This window comes from Cervus canadensis, chromosome 22, assembly GCF_019320065.1.
Source record: "Cervus canadensis isolate Bull #8, Minnesota chromosome 22, ASM1932006v1, whole genome shotgun sequence".
NCBI classification, from domain to species: Eukaryota; Metazoa; Chordata; class Mammalia; order Artiodactyla; family Cervidae; genus Cervus; species Cervus canadensis.
The window spans coordinates 48660169-48682614 of NC_057407.1; the positions used below are offsets into that span (position 1 = coordinate 48660169).

General features: G+C 43.9%; 2 protein-coding genes across 3 annotated transcripts in view; one reads left to right on the forward strand and one right to left on the reverse strand.

Annotated features, from left to right (window-relative positions):
* Positions 1-14053: 14053 nt before the first annotated feature.
* EPM2AIP1 (EPM2A interacting protein 1) lies at positions 14054-21804 on the reverse strand. The gene has a single exon (XM_043442229.1). It carries the CDS (start codon positions 21656-21658, stop codon positions 19832-19834), a length of 1827 nt encoding a protein of 608 aa, XP_043298164.1. The 5' UTR covers positions 21659-21804; the 3' UTR covers positions 14054-19831.
* Positions 21805-22019: 215 nt separating this feature from the next.
* The window catches only part of MLH1 (mutL homolog 1), an 83548-nt gene continuing 83121 nt past the window's right edge, over positions 22020-22446 (forward strand). Inside the window, exon 1 of one of the 2 annotated variants that reach the window (XM_043442203.1) lies at positions 22020-22261. In XM_043442203.1, the coding sequence (XP_043298138.1) occupies positions 22146-22261 (116 nt within the window). In that variant the 5' untranslated portion in view covers positions 22020-22145. The remainder of the gene's footprint in view (positions 22262-22446) is intronic. The other variant, XM_043442202.1, reaches the window with a different exon arrangement.

Below are 22446 nucleotides of genomic sequence, written 5' to 3' on the forward strand. Positions count from 1 at the left end.
TCTTTGCTTCCCTACAGGGCTTTACACTCTGTTGGTGTTTTTTTGTTTTTTTTTTTAAAGCTCTTTTTAGTGCATGTATATGAAGATGATGTCTTAAGCAAATTTGTTTAAAGCTTCAAAAACAAGTCAAATAAGCCAGGCCCCAAAGGACAAAAAACTGTATGATTCCACTTAGTGTGAGATACCTAAAACATTCAAATTCATAAGGAAAGAGAAGCATAGTGGTTACCAGGGACCAAAGGGAAAGGAGGAGAAGCAGTTGGTTAATGCTTATAGACGTTGTGATTGAAATGATGAAAAAGTTCTGAAATGATACAGAGGTTGCCGGGGTCCAGCCCCAGCAGGATCCAGGGGGTACCCTCAGGATGAGCGGCGTCGGCGAGAGAGAGAGAGAAAAGACACATGAGACCAGCCTTGATAGGGCCAAGTCTGCGAGGGAGAGAGAGAGAGAGAGAATGACCAGACGGGGGTGTTTGCAGGGTCTGGCAGAGTCTGGCAATCCTTTATTTTTTTACCGTAGCTTTTATACCTAAGTTAGTACATTTCTAAGGGGGAGATAGTTTAACATTACCTCAGCTTGTTCTTCACGAAACCAGGGTGTTTTCTGCATACTTCTTTGTTTATGAGGGTCTTGTACATTATCTTCTGGCCTTGGGGCCTATTAACATTTTATGCGAGTCAGGTGAATGTAAACCTATTTTCTGTTTCTATGGTGACCTTAACTGAAAGGTAGCAGTCTCATAGGGCAACAGTACAGAGTAGAAGTATAACCTTGTTAACACAAAAATTAATCCTTCTGCGGAAGTTGTCAGTTACGTTTATCTAAAAAGTTTACCCCACACTGACTCTGCAACTTTGGTGAGGCAGCTTCTACCTAGCACTCCTGGCTGACAATTAACAACCATCTCATTGTTACCACACTAGGGCTAAGTTCTTATTTCTCTAGATCTTTAACTATATTAACAATGGTTTCTATAACACAACCTTAGCACAGTAAAAGCAAAAACACAGCAAGCAAAACACAGCAAGCAAACGTCAACCCAATAACCACCTTTAGAGTAATTTTTCTTATGTTTTCTAATAGGACTCCTTCACCCCTCAAAAATGCTCTATGTCTATTAGGGCTTTTATATAATCAGGTTCTTTATGCTATTTTATGATTAGGATATTATAAGCAATCATGCATATTAGTACCAAGGGCATAAATGCATTTGGCTAACAAACTACCAGCAAAGGAGTTTAAAACACTCCTTTCACCCTGGATAATCTCAAAATACCACCACCTGGGAAACTTACTGATTAAAGTTCTAAATTGATTCTTATTTGGGAAGAGATCGGGGAAGGCCTTCTGCCCGTGTCACAGAAGTTAGGGAGTAGTCTACTGAGGCAGGCATCAGAAAGACAGATATCATCTTTAAGGTGAGCGCCGGGGGCAGCTTTTCGAAATCCCTGAAAACCTGATCTGCCTTGCCTGTCAGGCTTTCTCCTCGTGATGTTGTCATGGATGGGATCTCGTGAACTGGCCTTTTCGAAACCCCTGAAAACCTGATCTGCCTTGCCCGTCAGGTTTTCCCCCTCATGACCTTGTCATGGGTGGGATCTCGTGTGTTGGCTCCCAGCAAGAGGTGATTGTGAATGTATGTTACACCACTGACCTCTACATTTTGAAATGGCTAAAATGCAAATTTTACATTATGTATATTTCCCCACAACTTTAAAAATGAAAGAAAGGAAGTCTAGCTTTATTAACATCACATAAAACAGAATTTAGGTCAAAAAGCATCAGACAGAGTCACTTCACTCTGACAAAAGTTTCAAGTCATTGAGAAGGATGACCGATTCTAAATGTGTGTATACCAAATAACTACTTCCATATATGTAAAGCAAAAGTTGTCACACTCTTTCTTCAATGAGAAAGTCACATGCTGGTGGGAAGTTTTATCAATGCTATGTAAGTAACCCGAAAAATATTCTCCTACACATCTCCAAGACATGATTAAAAATGCTCTACTGCAGCATCATACACAATAGCAAAAACTAGAAACAGCCTAAATATCCATTAGCAGTCTCTGTTGTTCACTCAGTGAGTCCTATCCCACTCCTTTGCGACCCCATGGACTGTAGCCTACCAGGCTCCTCGGCCATGGCATTTCCCATGCAAGAATACTGGAGTGGGTTGCCGTTTCCTTCTCCAGTCTATCGGCAGAAGGGATAAACCTATTAAGGGAATACTACACAACAATGAAAATGAACGAGCTGCAGCCTCGGGTGAAAAACATGGGGGAACTTTATAATGTAATGATTTTAGAGTTTTTCTTACTTTTTCAGCTGGAGCAAGGTTTTATTTAATTTTATGTTATTTTATTGCAGTATAGTTGATAAAAAGTGCTGTATTAGTTTCACATGTGCAGCAAAGTGATTCACTTATACACGTACATAATATGCATTTTTTTCAGATCCTTTTCTCAGGTAGATCATCACAGCATATTGAGTCGAGTTCCCTGTGCTATACACTGAGTCCTTGTTGGTTACCTACATTATATATAGGGATATATAAGGTAGATGTATACTGTTAATCACAGATCTTGATTTATCTCTCCCCATCACATTTCCACTAGGCTAACCATAAGTTGGTTTTCAAAGCCTGGGAGTATGTTTCTGCTTGGTAAGGGAATACAGTTCATATCAGTTTTTTGATTCCACCTGTAACTGATCACATATGATATTTGACTTTGTGTGTCTGACTTGCTTCACAAGATATGGTGATGTCTCGGTCCATGCTTGCTGCTGCAAGTAGTATTATTCCATTCTTTTTATGCCTGAATAACATTGCATTGTGTACAGGGACAGCTTCTTATTTATCCATTCATCTGTAGATGGATGTTTTGGTGACTTCCAGGTCCTAGCTACTGTGAATAGTGCTGCATTGAAGGTTGGGGTGCACTTGTCTTTTCAAACGAGGGTTTTCTCTAGATACATGCCCGTGAATGAGATTGCTGGGTCCTATGGTGTTTCTGTATTTCGTTTTCTAGGTAGCCCTTATAGCGCCTGTCAGCAATTTGCTTTCCTGCCCAAGCAGAGGAGGGAGGGTTTCCCTTTCTCCAGTCCCCTCCAGCATTGATTGTGTGTAGACTTCTTGCTGATGGCCATTCTGCGTGGTGTGAGGTGATACCTCGTGGTGAGTTAGACTTTCATTTTTTTAATAACGAGTGATGTGGAACATGTTTTCCTGTGATTTTCTGTCTTTGAGTGTGTGTGGAGTTTCCCTCTGAAATTGGATTCTCAAAAGTCTGGCCTGTTTTGCGTTGTTCTTCAATGCCCTCTCCCAGGACATTTCTTGGAGGCCCATGTCATTTACAGGCCCGCAACCTCTGTGAAATGCCCCAAAGCACGTCGACTAAAGTTGTGGTTGTGAGCAGTGTCCACACGGCGGCAGCGCTTCCTCCGGCCCACCCCTCTGATAACAGTCAAGCAGAGTCCCAGGGACAGTCCTGTGCCTGGGTTATACATGAGAACGGCACCCAAGGACTTATGTTCCAGTATTTTTACTCCTTAATTTTCACCCCCAGAAAAACCCCAGCCCCTGCCAAGCCGAGGTATTGGGTGCATAGCACTCCGTTCCTGGTGCATCTCTAAGGAAGGAGGCTGGAAGTGGGAACCCCACCACCTGGATGCATGGAGATCTGGTGACTTTTGAAACCTCTTCTACCCAGAGGGCCAGCATCCTTTAGCTACACTAGGCTCCTTTACCCTCAGAAGCCCCCTTCCCCTGGCTTGAGATTATAAAGTTGCTGTTGCCAGAAATGTTGTTACCAGAAGTTTTGTCCAGAGGGTACCAGGCCCTAGAGGTCCACGGAGGTGCTGTCTGCTGGCACATTCTCTGCCGCTCTCTCTGTCCCCGATACTCCGTTTGGGAAACCGGGACCCTCAGGGTTAACAGAGGTGATGGCATAGCGGGTCACCGAGGTCTCAGTACAATACAGTAGGCAGGCTGTGTTGTTTTTTTTTTCTTTCTGTTTTCTTTTCTTCTCTCTTTCCTTCTTTTTCTCTTTGTTTTAAATTTTATTTCTTACCTTGTATTGGGGTACAGTTGATTTACAGTGTTGTGTTTGTTTTAGGTGTATAGCAAGCAGTTTTACATATGCATATATCTATTTTAAAAGTTAACTTATTTATGTGTTTTTGGCTGTGCTGGCTCTTCACTGCTGCTCATGGGCTTTCTCTAGTTGTGGTGCGCCGGCTTCTCATTGAGATGTCATCTCTCATTGCAGAGCATGAGGCCCTAGGGCGCTTGTATTGAGTAACTGTGGTCACAGGCTTAGTTGCCTCACAGCACGTGGGATCTTCCCAGTCCAGAGATAGAACTTGTGTCCCCTACATTGGACAGGCAGATTCTTATCCACTGGACCACCAGGAAGTCCGGTTATTATTATTATTATTCCATATAAGTTATTGTCGTGTGTGTTATAGAATGCCCTGTGCTGTTCAGTAGATCCTCCTTGATTCTCTGTTTCAAACATGTGTATGTATATATATATTTATGTGTACCTGTTAATCTGAGTCTCCTAATTTATTCCTCTTCCCCCATCTTTCCACTGTGATAAGCATAAGCTTTTTTCTAATCCCGGGACTCACTTTCTGCTTTGTAAAGTAATTCAGCATATATTGGTTTTTCCACACAACCCATAAGTGATCACATAGGATATTTGCCTTTCTCTATCTTACTTCACATGGTATGATGATGTCTAGGTCCATGCTTGTTCCTGCAATTGGTATTATTTCATTCTTTTTATGACAGGGTAATATTGTATGGTGTATACCTACCACCTCTTCTTTATGCACTCATCTGTCGATAGACCCTTGTCTCACGTCCGTGTCCTCACAGGTGATAATAGTACTGCCTGTGAACGTGTGTCTTTTCCAGTGAGGGTTTTATCCAGTTACAAGTCCAGGACGGGGATTGCTGGATCCTATGGTGGCTCTGTTTTTCTTTTTCTATGGAACCTTCATAATACATGTCAGCCATATGCTTTCCCACCCACAGCAGAGGAGAGAAGGTTCCTTTCGGCATTGACTGTGGGTAGACCTTTTGTAGATGGCCATTCTTAGTAATGCGATGTGATACCTCGTTTTGGGTTACATTTGCGTTTTTAATAATGAGTGATGAGGAGCATGTTTTTCTGTGGTTTTCTGTTAAAGTGTATGAGTAGCATTTCCCTCCTGAAATGGATTCTTTATAGTCTGCCCTCTTTTACTCCAGAACATCCTAAAAGATGATGCTGTGAAAGTGCTGCCAGCAAAGTGCTCAATATGCCAGCAAATTTGGAAGACGCAGCAGTGGCCACAGGACTGGAAAAGGTCAGTTTTCATTCCAATCCCAAAGAAAGGCAATGCCAAAGAATGCTCAAACTACTGCACGATTGCACTCATCTCACACGCTAGCAAAGTAATGCTCAAAATTCTCCAAGCCAGGCTTCAGCAATATGTGAACTGTGAACTTCCAGGTGTTAAGCTTGTTTTAGAAAAGGCAGAGGAGCCAGAGATCAAATTGCCAACATCTGCTGGATCATCGAAAAAGCAAGAGAGTTCCAGAAAAACATCTGCTTTATTGCCTATGCCAAAGCATTTGACTGGACCTGCACAAACTCTGGGAAATTCTTAAAGAGATGGGAATACCAGACCACCTGACCTGCCCTTGAGAAATCTGTGTGCAGGTCAAGAAGCAACAGTTAGAACTGGACATGGAACAACAGACTGGTTCAAAATTGGGAAAGGAGTACGTCAAGGCTGTATATTGTCACCCTGCTTATTTGACTTATATGCAGAGTACATCATGAGAAACGCTGGGCTGGAAGAAGCACAAGCCGGAATCAAGATTGCCGGGAGAAATATCAATAACCTCAGATATGCAGATGACACCACCCTTATGGCAGAAAGTGAAGAGGAACTAAAGAGTTTCTTGATGAAAGTGAAAGAGGAGAGTAAAAACATTGGCTTAAAACTCAACATTCAGAAAACTAAGATCATGGCATCTGGTCCCATCACTTCATGGCAAATAGATGGGGAAACAGTGGAAACAGTGGCAGACTTTCGTTTTGGGGGCTCCAAAATCACTGCAGATGGTGACTGCAGCCATGAAATTGAAAGATGTTTGCTCCTTGGAAGAAAAGTTATGACCAACCTAGACAGCATATTAAAAAACAGAGACATTACTTTGCCAACAAAAGGCCGTCTAGTCAAGGCTATGGTTTTTCCAGTAGTCGTGTATGGATGTGAGAGTTGGACTAAAAAGAAAGCTGAGTGCCGAAGAATTGATGCTTTTGAACTGTGGTGTTGGAGAAGACTCTTGAGAGTCCCTTGGACTGCAAGGAAATCAAATCAGTTCATCCTAAAAGAAATCAGTCCTGTATACTCATTGGAAAGACTGATGCTGGAGCTAAAACTCCAATCCTTTGGCCACCTGATGCAAAGAGCTGACTCATTCAAAAAGACCCTGATGCTGGGAAAGATTGAAGGTGGGAGGAGAAGGGGACGACAGAGGATGAGATGGTTGGATGGCATCACCGACTCAATGGACATGGGTTTGGGTGGACTCCAGGAGTTGGTGATGGACAGGGAAGTCTGGCGTGCTGCGGTTCATGGGGTCGCAGAGTCGGACACGACTGAGCGACCGAACTGAACTGAACTTACCAGATATGTCCACAAGGCGGCAGCACTTCCTCATGTCCACCTCTCTGATACCCTCAGGCAAGCAGAGCCCTAGAGATAGTCCTGTGCCTGAGTTGTGTAGGAGAGTGGAATGTACCGAACAAGACACAAGGATTTGTGTTCCCGTATTTTTACCCCTGAAAACCCCAAACCCTGCCAAGCTGAAGTACTGGGGGTGTAGTCCTCAGTTCCTCATGCATCTCTAAGGAGGGAGGCCGGAGGTGGGAACTCCACCACTTGGATGCATGGGTGCATGCAGGGGACTTTTGAAACATCCTTTAGCTGGGGAAGTCCCCTTTCCAGGTCTGGAGATTGTGTTTTTGCCCAGAGGGGACCAGGCGCTCTTCCACGGAGGTGCTAATTTCTGGCACATTCTCTGAAGTTCCCTCTGCCCAGGGTACTCCTGCCAGGATACCCAGGACCCTCAGGGTCAATGGAAGTAACACCATTGCCAGTCACCAAGGCCTCAGGGGAATACAGTAGGCATTTCTTATTTTACCTTCTTTCTCTCTATTTGGTTTCTTCTTCTTTTTTAAAATTTTCTTCTTGCTTTGTACTGGAGTATAGTTGATTTACAATGTTGTCTTTTAGAAGCAGACGAATTCAGTTACACATGTATCTGTTCTTTTTGGATTCTTTTTCATATAGGTTATTGTCAAGTGTGGTGTAGAATTCTCTGTGCTGTTCATTAGATCCTATTTGATTATCTGTTTCAAACGTGTACATATATGTGTACTTGTTAATGCACACTTGGGTGCTAAGTTGTCTTAGTCATGTCCAACTCTTTGAGCAACACTATGGACCATAACCTGCCAGGCTCCTCTGTCCATGGGGATTCTCTGGGCCAGAGTACTGGAGGGAGTTGCCATACCCTCCTCCAGGGAATCTTGTTAACCCAAGGATCGAACCTGCATTTCCTTAATCTCCTGCATCGCAGGCAGATTCTTTACCCACTGAACCACCTGGGAAGCCCACTTGTTAATGGGACCCTCCTAATTTATTCCTCCGCCCACTTCTTTCCACTGTGGTAACCATAAGTTTGTTTTCTACGTCTGGGAGTCTGTTTTGCTTTGTTAAAAGAGTTCAGTTAGTATCAGTATTTCCATTCCAGCTGTAAGTGATCAAATATACTTGCCTTTCTCTGTCTGACTTACCTCACTTGGTGTGATGATGTCTAGGTCCATGCTTGTTGCTGCAAGTGGCGTTGTTTCGTTCTTTCTATGACTGGGTAATATTGCATGATGTATATCTACCCCCTCTGCCTTATGCACTCATCTGTTGATGGGCCTTTTTCTCACTTCCGTGTCCTCGCTGGTGATAATAGTACTGCAATGAACACTGGGATGCAAGTGTCTTTCAGAATGAGGGTTTTATCTTGATATTGACCTAGGAGTGGGATTGCCAGATCCTATGGTGTCTCCATCCCTTGTTTTTTATAGAACCTTCATAGTTCCTGTCAGCAATTTACTTTCCCACCTGCAGCAGAGGAGGGACTGTTTCCTTGTCTCCAGTCTACCTGGCATTGACTGTTTGTAGACTCTGTGCCGATGGCCATTCTGAGTGATGCTAGGTGATACCTTGTTGCTGTTTAGATTTGCATGTATTTAATAATGAGGGAAATTTTGGAAAACGCCAGCAAATCTGGAAAACTCAGCAATGGCCATGGGACTGGAAAAGGTCAGTTTTCGTTCCAATCCCAAAGAAAGGCAATGCCAAAGAATGTTCAAACTACCACACATCTCATCTCATATGCTAGCAAAGTCATGCTCAAAATTCTCCAAGCGAGGCTTCAACAGTACGTGAACCATGAACTTTCAGATGTTCAAGCTGGACTTAGGAAAGGCAGAGGAAACAGAGATCAAATTGCCAGCATCCGTTGGATCATAGAAAAAGAGAATTACAGAAAAATATCTACTTCTGTTTCATTGACTATGCTAAAGCATTTGACTGTGTGGATCACAACAAACTGTGGAAAATTCTTATAGATGAGAGTACCAGACAACCTTACCTGTCTCCTAAGAAACCTGTATGCAGGTCAAGAAGCAAAAGTTAGAACTGGACATAGAACAACAGACTGCTTCAAAATAGGGAAAGGAGTACATCAAGGCTGTAAATTGTCACCCTGCTTATTTAACTTATATGCAGAGTACATCATGAGAAACGCTGGGCTGGATGAAGCACAAGCTGGAATCAAGATTTCTGGGAGAAATATCAATAACCTCACATATGCAGATGACACCACCCTTATGGTAGAAAATGAAGAGGAACTAAAGAACTTCTTGATGAAAGTAAAAGAGGAGAGTGAAAAAGCTGGCTTAAAACTCAGCATTCAGAAAACTAAGATCATGGCATCTGGTCCTATCACTTCATGGCAAATAGATGAAGAAACGAGGGAAACAGTGACAGAATTTTTTTCTTGGGCTCCAGAATCACTTTGGATGGTGACTGCAGCCGCAAAAGATGCTTGCTCCTTGCAAGAAAAGTTATGACCAACCTAGATAGCATATTAAAAAGCAGAGACATTACTTTGCCAACAAAGATCCGTCTAGTCAAAGCTATGGTTTTTCCAGTGGTCATGTATGGATGTGAGAGTTGGACTATAAAGAAAGCTGAGCACCAAAGAACTGATGCTTTTGAACTGTGGTGTTGGAGAAGACTCTTGAGAGTCCCTTGGACTGCAAGATCCAACCAGTCCATCCTGAAGGAAATCAGTCCTGAATATTCATTGGAGGGATTGATGGTGAAGCTGAAACCCCAATCCTTTGGCCACCTGATGACTCATTGGAAAAGACCCTGATGCTGGGAAAGATTGCAGGCAAGAGGAGAAGGGGACGACAGAGGATGAGATGGTTGGATGGCATCACCGACTCAATGGACATGAGTTTGAACAGGCTCCAGGAGATGGTGAAGGACAGACAAGGAAGCCTGGTGTGCTGCAGTCCACGGGGTCACAAAGAGTCGGACACAACGGAACAAGACCAACAGCAACCCAGAGGGTCAGCATCCTTAGCTGCACGAGGCTCCCTCACCTGCTGAGCCCCCATCCCAGGTCTGGAGATTGTGGTTTTGTGCAGAGGGGACCAGGCACCAGAGGTCCACGGAGGTGCCGGTTGCTGGCACATTCTCTGCAGCTCCCGCTGCCCAGAATTCTCCACTGGGAAATACAGGATCCTCAGGGTTAATGGAGGTGACACCATGCAGCTCACCAAGGCCTCAGGGGGATATGTTAAGCATTTATTTATTTGTCTTTTCTATTTAGTTTTTTTTCTTTTAAAATTTTCTCCTTGCTTTATATTGGATTATAGTTGATTTACAATGTTGTGTTTGTGTTAGCTGTAAAACAGACTGATTCAGTTGTTCATATATCTGTTCTTTTTTGGATTTTTTTTTCCATATAGGTTATTGTCAAGTGTTGCATATACTTTTCTGTGCTGTTCTTTAGATCCTGTTTGATTATCTGTTTCAAAACTTATATGTATATATATATATATATATAAATTTTTTTTATGTTAACCTCCTAATTTTTTCTTCTCCCCCATCTTTGCACTGTGGTTACAAGTTTGTTTTCTAAGTCTGGGAGTCTGTTTCTGGTTTGTAAAATTGTTCAATTTGTAGCAGTTTTTCAATTCTACCTGTAAGTGATCAAATATACTTGCCTCTCTCTGTCTGACTTACTTCACTTGGTATGATGTCTAGGTCCATGCTTGTTGCTGCAAATGGCATTGTTTCATTCTTTTTATGACTGAGTCATATGCATTACGTACACCTACCACCTCTTCTTTATGCACTCATCTGTCGATGGGCCTTTTTCTCACTTCTGTGTCCTTGTTGGTGATAATAGTACTGCAGTGAACATTGGGGTGCAAGTCTCTTTTTGAAATCAGGTTTTATCCAGATGTAGGTTCAGGGTAGGATTGGCCAGATCCCATGCACAGAGATGCGTGGCAGGCTACAGTCCATGGGGTTGCCGAGTCAGACACGACTAAGCAACTAACACACACATGGTGACTCCATTCCCCATTTTCTTTGGAAACTTCATGGTTCCTCTCAGCAATTTACTTTCCCACCCACAGCAAAGGAGGTAGGGTTTCCTTTTCTCCAGTCCCTTCTGGCATCGACTGCTTATAGACCCTTTGCTGATGGCCATTCTGAGTGATGCGAGGTGATACCTTGTTGCGGTTTAGATTTGCATGTATTTAATAATGAGGGATGTGGAGCTTGTTTTCTTGCGGTTTTTTTTTTTTTTTTAAACGAGTGTGACTAAATCTCTTAAAATTTGATTCTGGAACGTTTACCCTGTATTTAATTTTTCTTTGATCCCCTACCCCAGGACATTTCTTGAAGACCTGTGTCTTTTTTCTGCGGAGACCTGGGTTTGATCCCTGTGTTGGGAAGATCCCCTGGAGAAGGAAATGGCAACCCACTCCAGTATTCTTGCCTGGAGAATCCCATGGATGGAGCAACCTAGCAGGCTACAGTCCATGGGGTCGCAAAGAGTCCAATAGGACTTCACTTTAACTTTGTGTCTTTTTTCAGCCCTGCAGCCTGTGTGAATTAAGTGCCCTTAGGCGGCTCTTGTAAAGTTGTCGTTACCAGGAATGTCCACACGGTGGCAGCACTTCCCCATGCGCACCCCTCTGATAACTCAGCCAAGCAGAGCCCTAGAGAGAGTCCTGTGTCTGGGTTGGAAGTGAGAGTGGTATGTGCCTGAAGAGCACCTGAAGACTTGTGTTCCAGTATTTTAAACCTTAATTTTCACCCCCAGGAGAACTCCAGACCCTCCCAAGCCGCTGTGATGGGAGTGCAGTCCTCTGTTCGGGGTCCATCTCTAAGGAAGGAGGCTGGAGGTGTGGACTTTTGGAACCTCTTCTGCCCAGAAGGCCAGCATCCTTTAGCTGCCCTCGACTCCTTTACCAGAAGAAACTCTCTTACCCTGTCTCGAGATGCTGGTTTTCTCGAGGGGACCAGGCCCTGGAGCTCCATGGAGGCGCTGAGTGCTGATGCATTCTCTGCAGCTCCCGCCGCCAGGCCCCACTGTCCATGGGATTCTCCAGGCAAGAATACTGGAGTGGGTTGCCATGCGCTCCTCCAGGGGATCTTTCCGACCCAGGCATCAAACCCGCGCATCTCGTCTCCTGTATTGACAGGTGTATTCTTTACCTGCCGGGAGCCGGCACACAAGATCCCACCCATGACAAGGTCACGAGGAGAAAACCTGACAGGCAAGGCAGATCAGGTTTTCAGGGATTCCGAAAAGCTGCCCCCGGCACTCACCTTAAAGATGATATCTGTCTTTCTGATGCCTGCTTCAATAGACTACTCCCTAATTTCTGTGACACAGGCAGAAGGCCTTCCCCGATCTCTTTCCAAATAAGAATCAATTTAGAACTTTCTATTGCTGATTCATGTCAATGTATGACAAAACCCACTGAAAAAAATAAATAAATAATAAAAAAAAAATCAATTTAGAACTTTAATCAATAAGTTTCCCGGGTGGTGGTATTTTATGAGATTATCCAGGGTGAAAGGAGTGTTTTAATTTAAACTCCTTGGCTGGTATTTTAGTTTGTTTGGCAAATGCTTTTATGCCCTTGGTACTAATATGCGTGGCTGCTTATAATACCCCAATCATAAAATAGCATAAAGAACCTGATCATATAAAGGCCCTAGTAGACATAGAGCCCTTCGGGGAGTGAGGAAGCCCTATTAGAAAACATAAGAAAAATTGTTCTAAAGGTGGTTATTGGGTTGACGTTTGCTTGCTGTGTTTTTGCTTTTAATGTGCTAAGGTTGTGTTATAGAAACCATTGTTAATATAGTTAAAGATCTAGAAAAATAAGAGCTTAGCCCTAGTGTGGTAACAATGAGATGGTTGCTAAATGTCAGCCAGGAGTGCTCGGCAGAAGCTGCCTCACCGAAGCCGCAGAGTCAGTGTGGGGTAAACTTCTTAGATAAACACAACTGACAACTTCTGCAGAAGGATTAATTTTTGTGTTAACAAGGTTATACTTCCACTCTGTACTGTTGCCCTATGAGACTGCTACCTTTCAGTTAAGGTCACCATAGAAACAGAAAACAGGTTTACATTCACCTGACTCGCATAAAATGTTAATAGGCCCCAAGGCCGAGGAAGATAATGTACAAGACCCTCATAAACAAAGAAGTATGCAGAAAACACCCTGGTTTCGTGAAGAACGAGCTGACGTAATGTTAAACTATCTTCCCCTTAGAAATGTACTAACTTAGGGTATAAAAGCTACAGTAAAAAACCAAGGATTGCCGGACTCTGCCAGACTCTGGTGCACCCCCGTCTGGTCACTCTCTCTCTCTCTCTTCTCTCTCTCTCCCTCGCAGACTTGGCCCTATCAAGGCTGGTCTCATGTGTCTTTTCTCTCTCTCTCTCGCCGACGCCGTTCATCCTGAGGGTACCCCCTGGATCCTGCCGAGGCTGGACCCCAGCATTTACCACTAGCACCATCTAGGAAGTATCAGTGCCCTTGGGTTGTGCTTAATATTAGCACTTATTCCAATGCCCTCTCACCCCTCTTCACCCCTGTCAGTACCTAGCTACCCCTTATGAAAGTAAGCATGTAACGGTAAATTTTAACAGTGTAATCAAATTGGTGAACAGTAATTCATAATCGGTGGAAGTATAAAGCAAGGCCTTACAGATTTCTTGAATTTATCAAGTAGGTTTTATTTTTTTAATCTCTAAATCTCTTTCAGGGGCTCAAAGATTATTGTATGTTTCAGTAATTATTTTACTCATAGGGCATATTTGCCTCTTATTCCACATACAACAGTAACTGACAACATAAACCAGTGTCATGGCTTGTTAAAATGATCTATGTACTTATGAAGTTACTTTCCTGGCGGTCTAGTCATTAGGGCTCTGGGCTTTCACTGCAGGGTTGTGGGTTTAATCCCTGTCAGGGAATTAAGGTCCCATAGAACCTGTGGCACAGAAAACAAAAAAATTATCTACAAAGATTACAACTTTAAGGATGGGGTCAAATTATCTTCAATTTGCCAGCAGTGTGTAGTTCACAGTAGAGTTGGGGAAGGGGAAGGGATAAAGAACATGATGCAAGATGAGGTAGGAAGGAAAAGGGTGTGGGTACCGATCATGCAGGTGGGCCGTGGTAAGGACCTTGGATGTTATTCTGTGACAGTAAACCACTGAAGCATGCTGAGCGGATGACTGGCATGCTCTGATTTACATTTTAAAATACGATTAGCTAGTTGCTGTGTGATCCATGATGAGAGAAGGATGAAGCAGGGCATATACCAGGGAGAATAGTGGGAAACACGGGCGCACACATTCAGTGAAAGACGGACACTAAAATGTTCATAAGAACTTTATTCATTAACAACTACAAACTGGAAACAACCTAAATTTCCACCAACAGTAGAATGGATTCATAAATTGTTGTATAAGTCATACGACAGAACACTACACAGAAGTATTAATAAACGAATCACAACATGGATAACTCACAGATACAATGTTGAACAAGAGTACACAGAATTATCATATTTACATGAAGCTTTAAAACAAATATAATCTCTGGTGCTAACGGTCAGAATAGTGGTTATCTGTGGCAGGCTGGGGGTGTGCACAGGAGGGCCGCGACCAGGGAGCTGAAGTGTTCCGGGTCTTGATTTGGTTGATGGATTCTAGGGTGTGCATAAAAATCCACAAGGTGTGCATGGAGTCTTTGCATTTTACTGAACATAAATTTCACCGCAATTAAAAAGAAAAAATACTTTCAAAGAAATTTTATAGACAGAGAGAGAGAGAAATATAGCTATGTGTTAGTTGGTAGTATCATCTTCCAAATATTTTTGGTTCTCTTCCAAGGCACGAGGAAGGATCACACTCCTTGGACTTGGCGTGGCCGTGGGATCTCTTCTGGCCAGTGAGAGTGCTTAAACGGCCTGTGAGTGACTTGTCCTACTTTTTCATTTCCCTAAATGAGCAGTCACAGCCTAGGTGACATCCGCTTGGTCAGCTCGAGCCCTAGAATGAGGACCACTTAAAGCCTGGGTCAGTGAACACTCTCTCTGAAGGGTCACATAGTGAATACTTTGCATTTTGTGGGTTGCACACTTTCTTCTCTAACCCCACAACTCTGCCAGGGTAGCAGAAAAGCAGTCATAGATAAGGCAGAAACAAATGGGCAAGGCTGTCTCCCAATTAAACTTTTAGAGAAACGGGCAGTAGGACACACCTTGCCCATGGCCTTCAACCCCCGACTTAGAGCAGAGGCCCTCGCCAGACTACCAGAGAAAAGCTGGGATCTTGTGGTTGTTACCGCATGGCAGCCTAGCTCATTGAGACAGAAAGAGTTTCTGTTTTCAAAAACCTAGAGTACTGAACACTGACTTAGTTGGCAGGCATTCTGGAAGTTGCTGTCGGAGAACAGAAGAAGTCATTTCTGCAGGGTAATGGAAGAATTCCCTGGAGAGAATCTGGAAGGCAGAGAATCTCTCTTTAAGACAAGGAAACAAAATATTTTGTGGTAGCTGTTGGTCCCATTTGACAAAACAGACAGGAAAGGGATGAACTCAGAAGAGTTCATCAGTTTGCAAGCAGAAATACAAGGGAATACAGAGAGTTCACAAACTCAAGACGTAGGAAGAGGCTACGTCTCAATTAGAGAGAGAGATAAAAATGAGAAATCCTTTATGCCAAAGGTTGAGTAAAACCCAGTTTTGCAGCAAGGATCCGATCATGGATGACAATCACACTTACTGTTAAAATCTCTGAATTAGTTAATGGGCCTCAGGCTAAAAGTCCAGTTAAGAGTGTAACACCAGTTAATCCCTTAAACTGGAAAAAACGGCTCAGCAAGAGATGAAAAAAATGAAAAAATGTAAGAGATGATGGGTGTGGCTCTTTCACAACACCTGGAAGCCCAGGTGACCCAGAAAATAAGTTCAGAGAGGCAAGAGACCAAGAAAGCAAAGAAACAGAGCAAATCTAAGCAGCATACATTGAGCACATAGCACTTCCGGGTTACCTTCCTTGGGGAGGTGATGAGTGATGACATTCTGCAAGTAGGAAAGCATGTGAACCGAGTATCTAGTGATCAGAAGGGCTGACTGGGTCCTTCTTCTCGTATTTTGTGAAATTTACTTACTTTAAAATCCCAGAAGAGCCAGAAACCATCTGTAAAGGAAAAGAGCAGGTGGTTTTCTCCCAGAGTTGATGCTTACAGAAGGAAAATAGGGATTAACTCTTAAGCAGGTATTATCTTTTTCTGGTACCGAATGTAACTGAAGTATTGTTTTAGTCCACTACATGGTTGTCCGATCTTTCTCATCCAGGTTCCTTTGTAAGCCTGCCTTTAGAAATTAGAAAGAAAGAAAAAATGAAGACTTCTATTATCAAGGAGGTAAAGACAGTAGTACACGGTGGATTCTATGAGGACACTTCATTTTACTACTTCATGTTTACAAGGGCCAACTGCAGTGTTTCCTCAACACAGTCACATGGTAAATATTTGAGCCACAGGCCAAGCACTGAACTCAATTCTAGGAATACAATTCCCTAGTCACAAGGAACTTAGTTTCATTTCTTACTTGGCAATTGGTGGATAAGTTACCCAGCAAGCAGGTCAAGGCAGAACTAGAGAAGATCAAAGACTATGAAAGGGCTGGGAAAAGTAGAACAAATATTTACTCATCCAAATATTTACTGAAAAGTTAGGCACTGTGCTAAGCATTACATGTAGCAGTGAGCAGGCATATACATGGTCTCCAGGCTTGCAAAGCTCACAGAGGAGCACGGATCAACAGGAAGGATCGATGCAGTGTGCTAAGTATATGGCTGGCGAGAAACAGGGTATTTAGGGAGGCATCGTGGGGGCACTTAGCCTAGAGGGAATGGATGAAGGCTTCCTGGAGGAAGTGGCACATAAACCGCACCTTTTCCTAAGAGCAGTGGGTGAAGCAAGGAGTGATGAGACTTCTGGAGTAATCTGGCTGCAGCGTGACAAGGGATCACAACCAGACAAAGGGAGACGGAGGGGGCCACTGCTGTGATTTAGGTAGGCTGACGGCCTGAATCAGAGTACACTGGAGAACTGAGGAATGTGTAGGCAGCAGACTTCACAGAAAGGCGTGTGTGAGTGGATGTGATGGATGAAGAGGGAAAGGTCATGGAGACCTGAGTTTGGGGCTCAGGCTGTGCCAACTGAATGGCTGGCAGTGGTGGTGCCATTTACAGAGAAAGGGACCAGGAGAGGAGCAGGTTTGGGGGACAAGGTCAAGGACATGTGTGATGCCTATGCAAAGTGGACTTGAGTTAGCAATTAGATATGGGAATCAGGGAAGGTCAAGAAAGGAGACAGGAAGTTGGAGTCATTTGCATACAGTTGGTAACTGAAGGGATGAAAGAAAAAAAAAGGTCAGCTAAGGAGATGATGTAAACAAGATAGCGTAAAACCAAATTAAAAAAATCCCAAGGACACAGATGTTTAAGGGAAAGAGGTGCCTGCAAAGAAGATGTAGAACGCGTACTTGGAGATGGCCTCTCCCAAAAGCCAAACTAAGCAAGCATTTCAAGGAGGGCAGTCAGGGGTGGGAAGAGGGAAGGCATATTGACAAGGACTTGGGAAACTTAGAAGAGTGATCGGAGCACAGTATGGGAGGGAGGAATACAGACAAATCTTTGAAGAAAACTAGTAGGAATGGGAGATACTGGGACAAGAGTTTTTTAAAAAAAATAGTACTTACTTTAACTATATTCACTGATATGACAGGACCAGTAACAGCTATTTTATAAAAAGTAACTTGTAAAGACTGCCATGCAGTTACAGAATTACTTAGTACAGAAAACAGCAAAATACACACTTCTTTTTACAAACAAGGCTAATTTACATAGCAAATTCTCTACTGTTCAGGGTTAATTTAAAATTCTGGGCTTATACCTCCCCCACAGTCAGTGACTACAGAACTAATTTTATGATCACTCTAAGCAAAACATATAATGGAACTTCACAAAATGTACAAAACTTCAGTATTTGAGGAACTGGAGTTAGAAAGCAGAAGCAGCTTACAGGTCTTCCAATTATCCTTTCAATTAAGGCACCTGCCATGAAAGTGAATACTCCAAACTACTGGCAAATTACCGGCAGATGTTTTTGTTCTTTTTTGGTTTTCTAATCTGCTGTTTCTCCAGATGTTTAAGCTTACTCCCTGTTAACCCAAATCTTAACTTGACCATTCTCGCTAAGTATCTTAGAAATATAGAACACTTTCTTTCCTGCCCTAAACTAATTGTGTGTAATAAAACATGTGTAATTAAGTGTAATAGAACAGAGCCCTTTAATCTGGCTCAGTGCCAACTACTGATTTATAAATGCTCTTCTGAGCTACCAGAACCTATCAGGGCCTTGACTGTATCTTACCAGCCAAATCTGGAATGCTGGAATTAGTCTCCACCATCAAATGTTATCAATTAGCCTAACTTGCCCTTCTAATTCTGCTTCTACCGGTAATTTGCCTTCTCCCTCAAAATCAGATGATGTACTCGGGTGGAGGGGGGTCTGCTGGAACTTTGGCAGGAATTTTGACTGTGCTGTGCTATCCTATGCACCACAAGGGGAGGGTGTCATTCATGCTTACACGCCAGCAGAACTTCCTCCTAATGAATGTCACAATTAAAAAGTCTCCTTCATCTCCCTACATTTTAAAGGAGGAGATACTGTCTGATTGAGAACCACTGGCAAGATTTTGGTTCTATTTTGATTGCTCAGGCTTCACGTTCCTTCTAAATTCTTGTTTATTCTGGTTCCTTGAATTTGCTGAATTAGTGACCATAGAGAAATGCATTCCAAGAGTTAAGACAGGACTTGAGCACAAGTTTTCAAATTGTACTTGAGCGGATCTCTAAGTTGGGTCCTGTCCTTAAATCATTTCACATATTTGGCTTTACTGTAAGATTTTTTAATGGTTAACATAAATTTGAAAATTACTGTTTTAGTCCAAAGCAGGTGTCTCACTAAAAAATATGGAACTGCTACAATCAGTAAATAAAGCTGCTTCTGCAGAGTTAAAATATTTCCCCTTGTGCAGTCTTAAATACACAATGTGTGGGACAATGGCAAGTTGATAATAAATCCATTTAAAGTCACAAACAACATTTGATACATCACGTTAAAATAAAGGATTGCCTTTTAGCAGGATTTCTCTATAAAGCCTTAGCGCCCAGGCTGATGTGACAAATAAGCTAAAACAGCTCACACCTCCTGATCCTGCGATGCAAACATTTTCTCTTTCTCATCCTTTTTGACAGGGCCAAACTGTCTAGAGTACAACAAAGAATGACTAGTGGGCAGCCCCTAAGAGTCTATACTTACCATAGTCTTCTAACAGGCAAGCTCATAAAAACGGCACCCAACTGTGAAGCATTCAGGGGAAACTGCCAAAAATTGGTTAGTCTGATCTTCAAACTGTAAAAGCCTCTTAAACTAGCAATTTAAAACAATTCTTGCTCCTCTGACTAATATCATTATCGCTACCATGGGGCAGGGGAAGGGGAGAGAGAGGAAATAGGTCTAAAGTAAGTAAATATATTTAGACTCAGAAACATCTCTAAAAAAAAATAGCCAAAAACATTTTGATAATTAGACAAAACACCTCCTCCTTTGAAGAAGCTTCTGCAGTTGCTATGTGAGTTTCTGCAAACTGGCTCAAACATATATTTTAGGAGTTGATACTTTCAGACTATACGCATCAGAATTTTAACACCTTTTTGGTTAAAATAAGAGCAAAAGTTTCTTCGAAACACCTTAAAAACAGACTTCTGATTCAACTCACATTATTAGTACTAAACTTCTTTAAAAACAATTATATCATAAAAGCAAAAGATAATGACTTTGCCATGAAATTCAGCTTTAGAAAAAAAAAAAGGCGTCTGCAGGTGTCAGTCCCATGCTGCTTCTTGAGATGGGGAAAAAAAAAAAAAAATCTGTCTAAAGAGTATCAATTGTGATCAATTTTGATGGAAGAAGATGGTGCCTTCCCACAATCCAAATTAGCAAACTTGAAAATCAAATAGATGTTTGCTTTTAGCATTGGATTCTTGTTGAGTGTTTCAATGTTGTACTTAAAGAGTTTATGGATTGGTTTCATTTCTTCCTCTCACAAGATCATCCCAGCGTGGCTCTATTTCAGTGGTCGCAATCCGAAACAGGGCGTGGAGGTGTTCGTCTGTCAAAGGCTGGCTCAAAGTGTGTTGGTTTCGAGTCAAATATGAAAAAGCCTTTTCACAGATTTTGCTGCTATCAAACAAGGATGCCACCTTACAGGCAACCCCTTTGATAATCGGGAAAGATTCGGCAGGCAGCCCAGCATAGAACTGCCCTAAATCTTTGGTTCTGTATTCCTCCCAAAGGTTAGCATTTGCCTGAAGTTTTGTAAGTTCCACCCTTACTGAAATAGGTGCATATTCAGGTTTAAAGCTAAATGGATTAGCAAAAAGCTCTAAGTCCTTTTTAATGAACTTGAGGTCCTTGAAATGTCGTTCAAACTCTTTCTGTAGGCGACAGATCACCCCTCGATACCTCTCAAGATCGAGTACTTTTTCGTCTTCTTGAAGATTCTCTTTAAGCTCATCAACCACTTGGCTCAAGGCAGCAAAGTTGGTCAAATTTTTTTCCTCGACTTGTCTCTGAAGTAAATTCAGCTTCACTTCAAAGGCACAGATATGGTCAAAGGCAGCGGCAGCAAAGACTCTGTTCACTCTCAATAGTTCGCTAATTTCTCGAAGGTGGTCCATAATATCCACCAGGAAGCCGAAGTCACAGAGCCATTCCTTGTCTGTGAAATGGACCGTCGTGGCTCCTATCGAGACCAAGAATGTTTCTATCTCTTTTCTTAAGGAAAATATTAGTTTCAAAGTCTTCCCTTTCCTAAGCCAGTTGTTCAGACAGCGTCCGTTAACCCTTTCACCGTGCTCTGATTCAGATTCAGTCAGTAAAGCCTGAAATTCCGGCCGCCTCACGCCTCTGGTCTTAATCAAAACTATCCATTCAGATACGGCATTTATGATCTGATTAACATCCACATCGTAGGAGCTCAACAGTTCCAAGTGAAGAAATCCCGAATAGTGGATCACATTCCAACAGTTGGGGCTTACAGCCTTTTCTCTCATGTATGACACCAGTCCAGAGTTCTCACCAATCATCCTCAGAGTGTGGGTCGTGGTCAGTCCAACCATGCGCTGCAGGCTAAGCCCGGCCGTCTGCAGGGCCTCAAGGATTGCCGCCATGAGGGCGCCAACACTGAAGTGATGAGTCAGGTTGATTATGGTCAGAAGCTCTTCGTGTACCTCCAAATTGTGGCCGACGCCGCGGACAAAGACCAGCAGGTAGTTCTCATAGGCCACAAAAGCCTGGTCGTCCAAGGCAAGGGAATAGGCTCTAAAGTCCTTGGCTCGGTTAAAAAGTTGACTGCGTAGATTCTGGTGAATGTCCAGGACTCGCTGCCGCGTGGTCTCTGGAGACAAATCGATGCCATCCATAATGCCTACGTGGTCGGGCAGCACGTCGCTCAGCATCACCGCCATGCACCGGTGCACAAAGTCCCCCTCGCCCCAGCCGCAACCCTTCAAGGCCAAGAGGCGGGCGAGTCCCAGGCCTGCACGAGCTATTCTCTGCTCCGGAGTGAGCGGGGCGGCCTCCGGCAAGCCGCCCCGACGCAGACGCTCCACCAGCGCCGCGCGCTCGTCCTCCGTTACATACCGCTCGTAGTACTCGTGCTCGGCCTCGTAGTGCTGCTTGACGTCGGACTCGCCGGTAGCTGCGACCAGGCGGCGACAGACCAGGCACAAGGCGCCCTCGCCCTCCGGAGGCTCCACCACCAGGTACCGCTGGGTCCACTCGGCCCGGAACGCCCGAGACTCGTCGATTTCCATTTTGCTCCTCTTGGGCGTCATCCACATTTCACGGAGGCCACAGGAGATGGGCCGACCTCTGGGAGGCCGCAAGCAAAGGGGAGGGAGGAGCAGGAGATGGGCCCCAAGCGCCTCCTCCGATCTGCGCCAGATCACCCCAGCGGCGGACACCAACCTGGGGCACCCGCGCGTCCGTTCCTATTGGCTGGAGATTTCGTATTCCCTAGCCCCAAGGCAGGAGCCAATAGAAAGAGCAGGCAGCGATTGCAAGCGCGCAGGCGCACATCCTTCTAGCTGCGAGGCGAACGGAAGCCGTTTTAGGGCGGGGACTAAGAAACCGGAACCACGACTTCATGGGCATTAGAGCTGCCCAATCAGTAGCTTCCTGGTCCGGAAGTGACGCTACCGCCCAAGGGTTAGGCTGGATTTCGTCAACAGGATTGGGGGAAGGACGTGGGCAAGAAACTGTATGGAGATTGGCTGGAGGTACTTCCAGTGAGCTTCACGCCGTGACCCGGGATCGTCTGGCGCCAAAATGTCGCTTGTAGCGGGGGTTATCCGGCGGCTGGACGAGACAGTAGTGAACCGCATCGCGGCAGGAGAAGTTATCCAACGGCCGGCTAATGCCATCAAAGAAATGATTGAGAACTGGTACGAAGGGAGCCAAGGCTTTCTCAAAGGCCACTGCGTAACGGACCGCCGCTATGGATGGCGCGGACACGCCTCCCTGCCCTGAACCCAAGCTTGTGTGGTCGCGGCGGCGGAGGCCTAGGCCGTTGTCTGCTCCCTCGAGCGTTCTCGCGAGACTTTAGGGTTGTTGGGGGAGCAAGGACTGT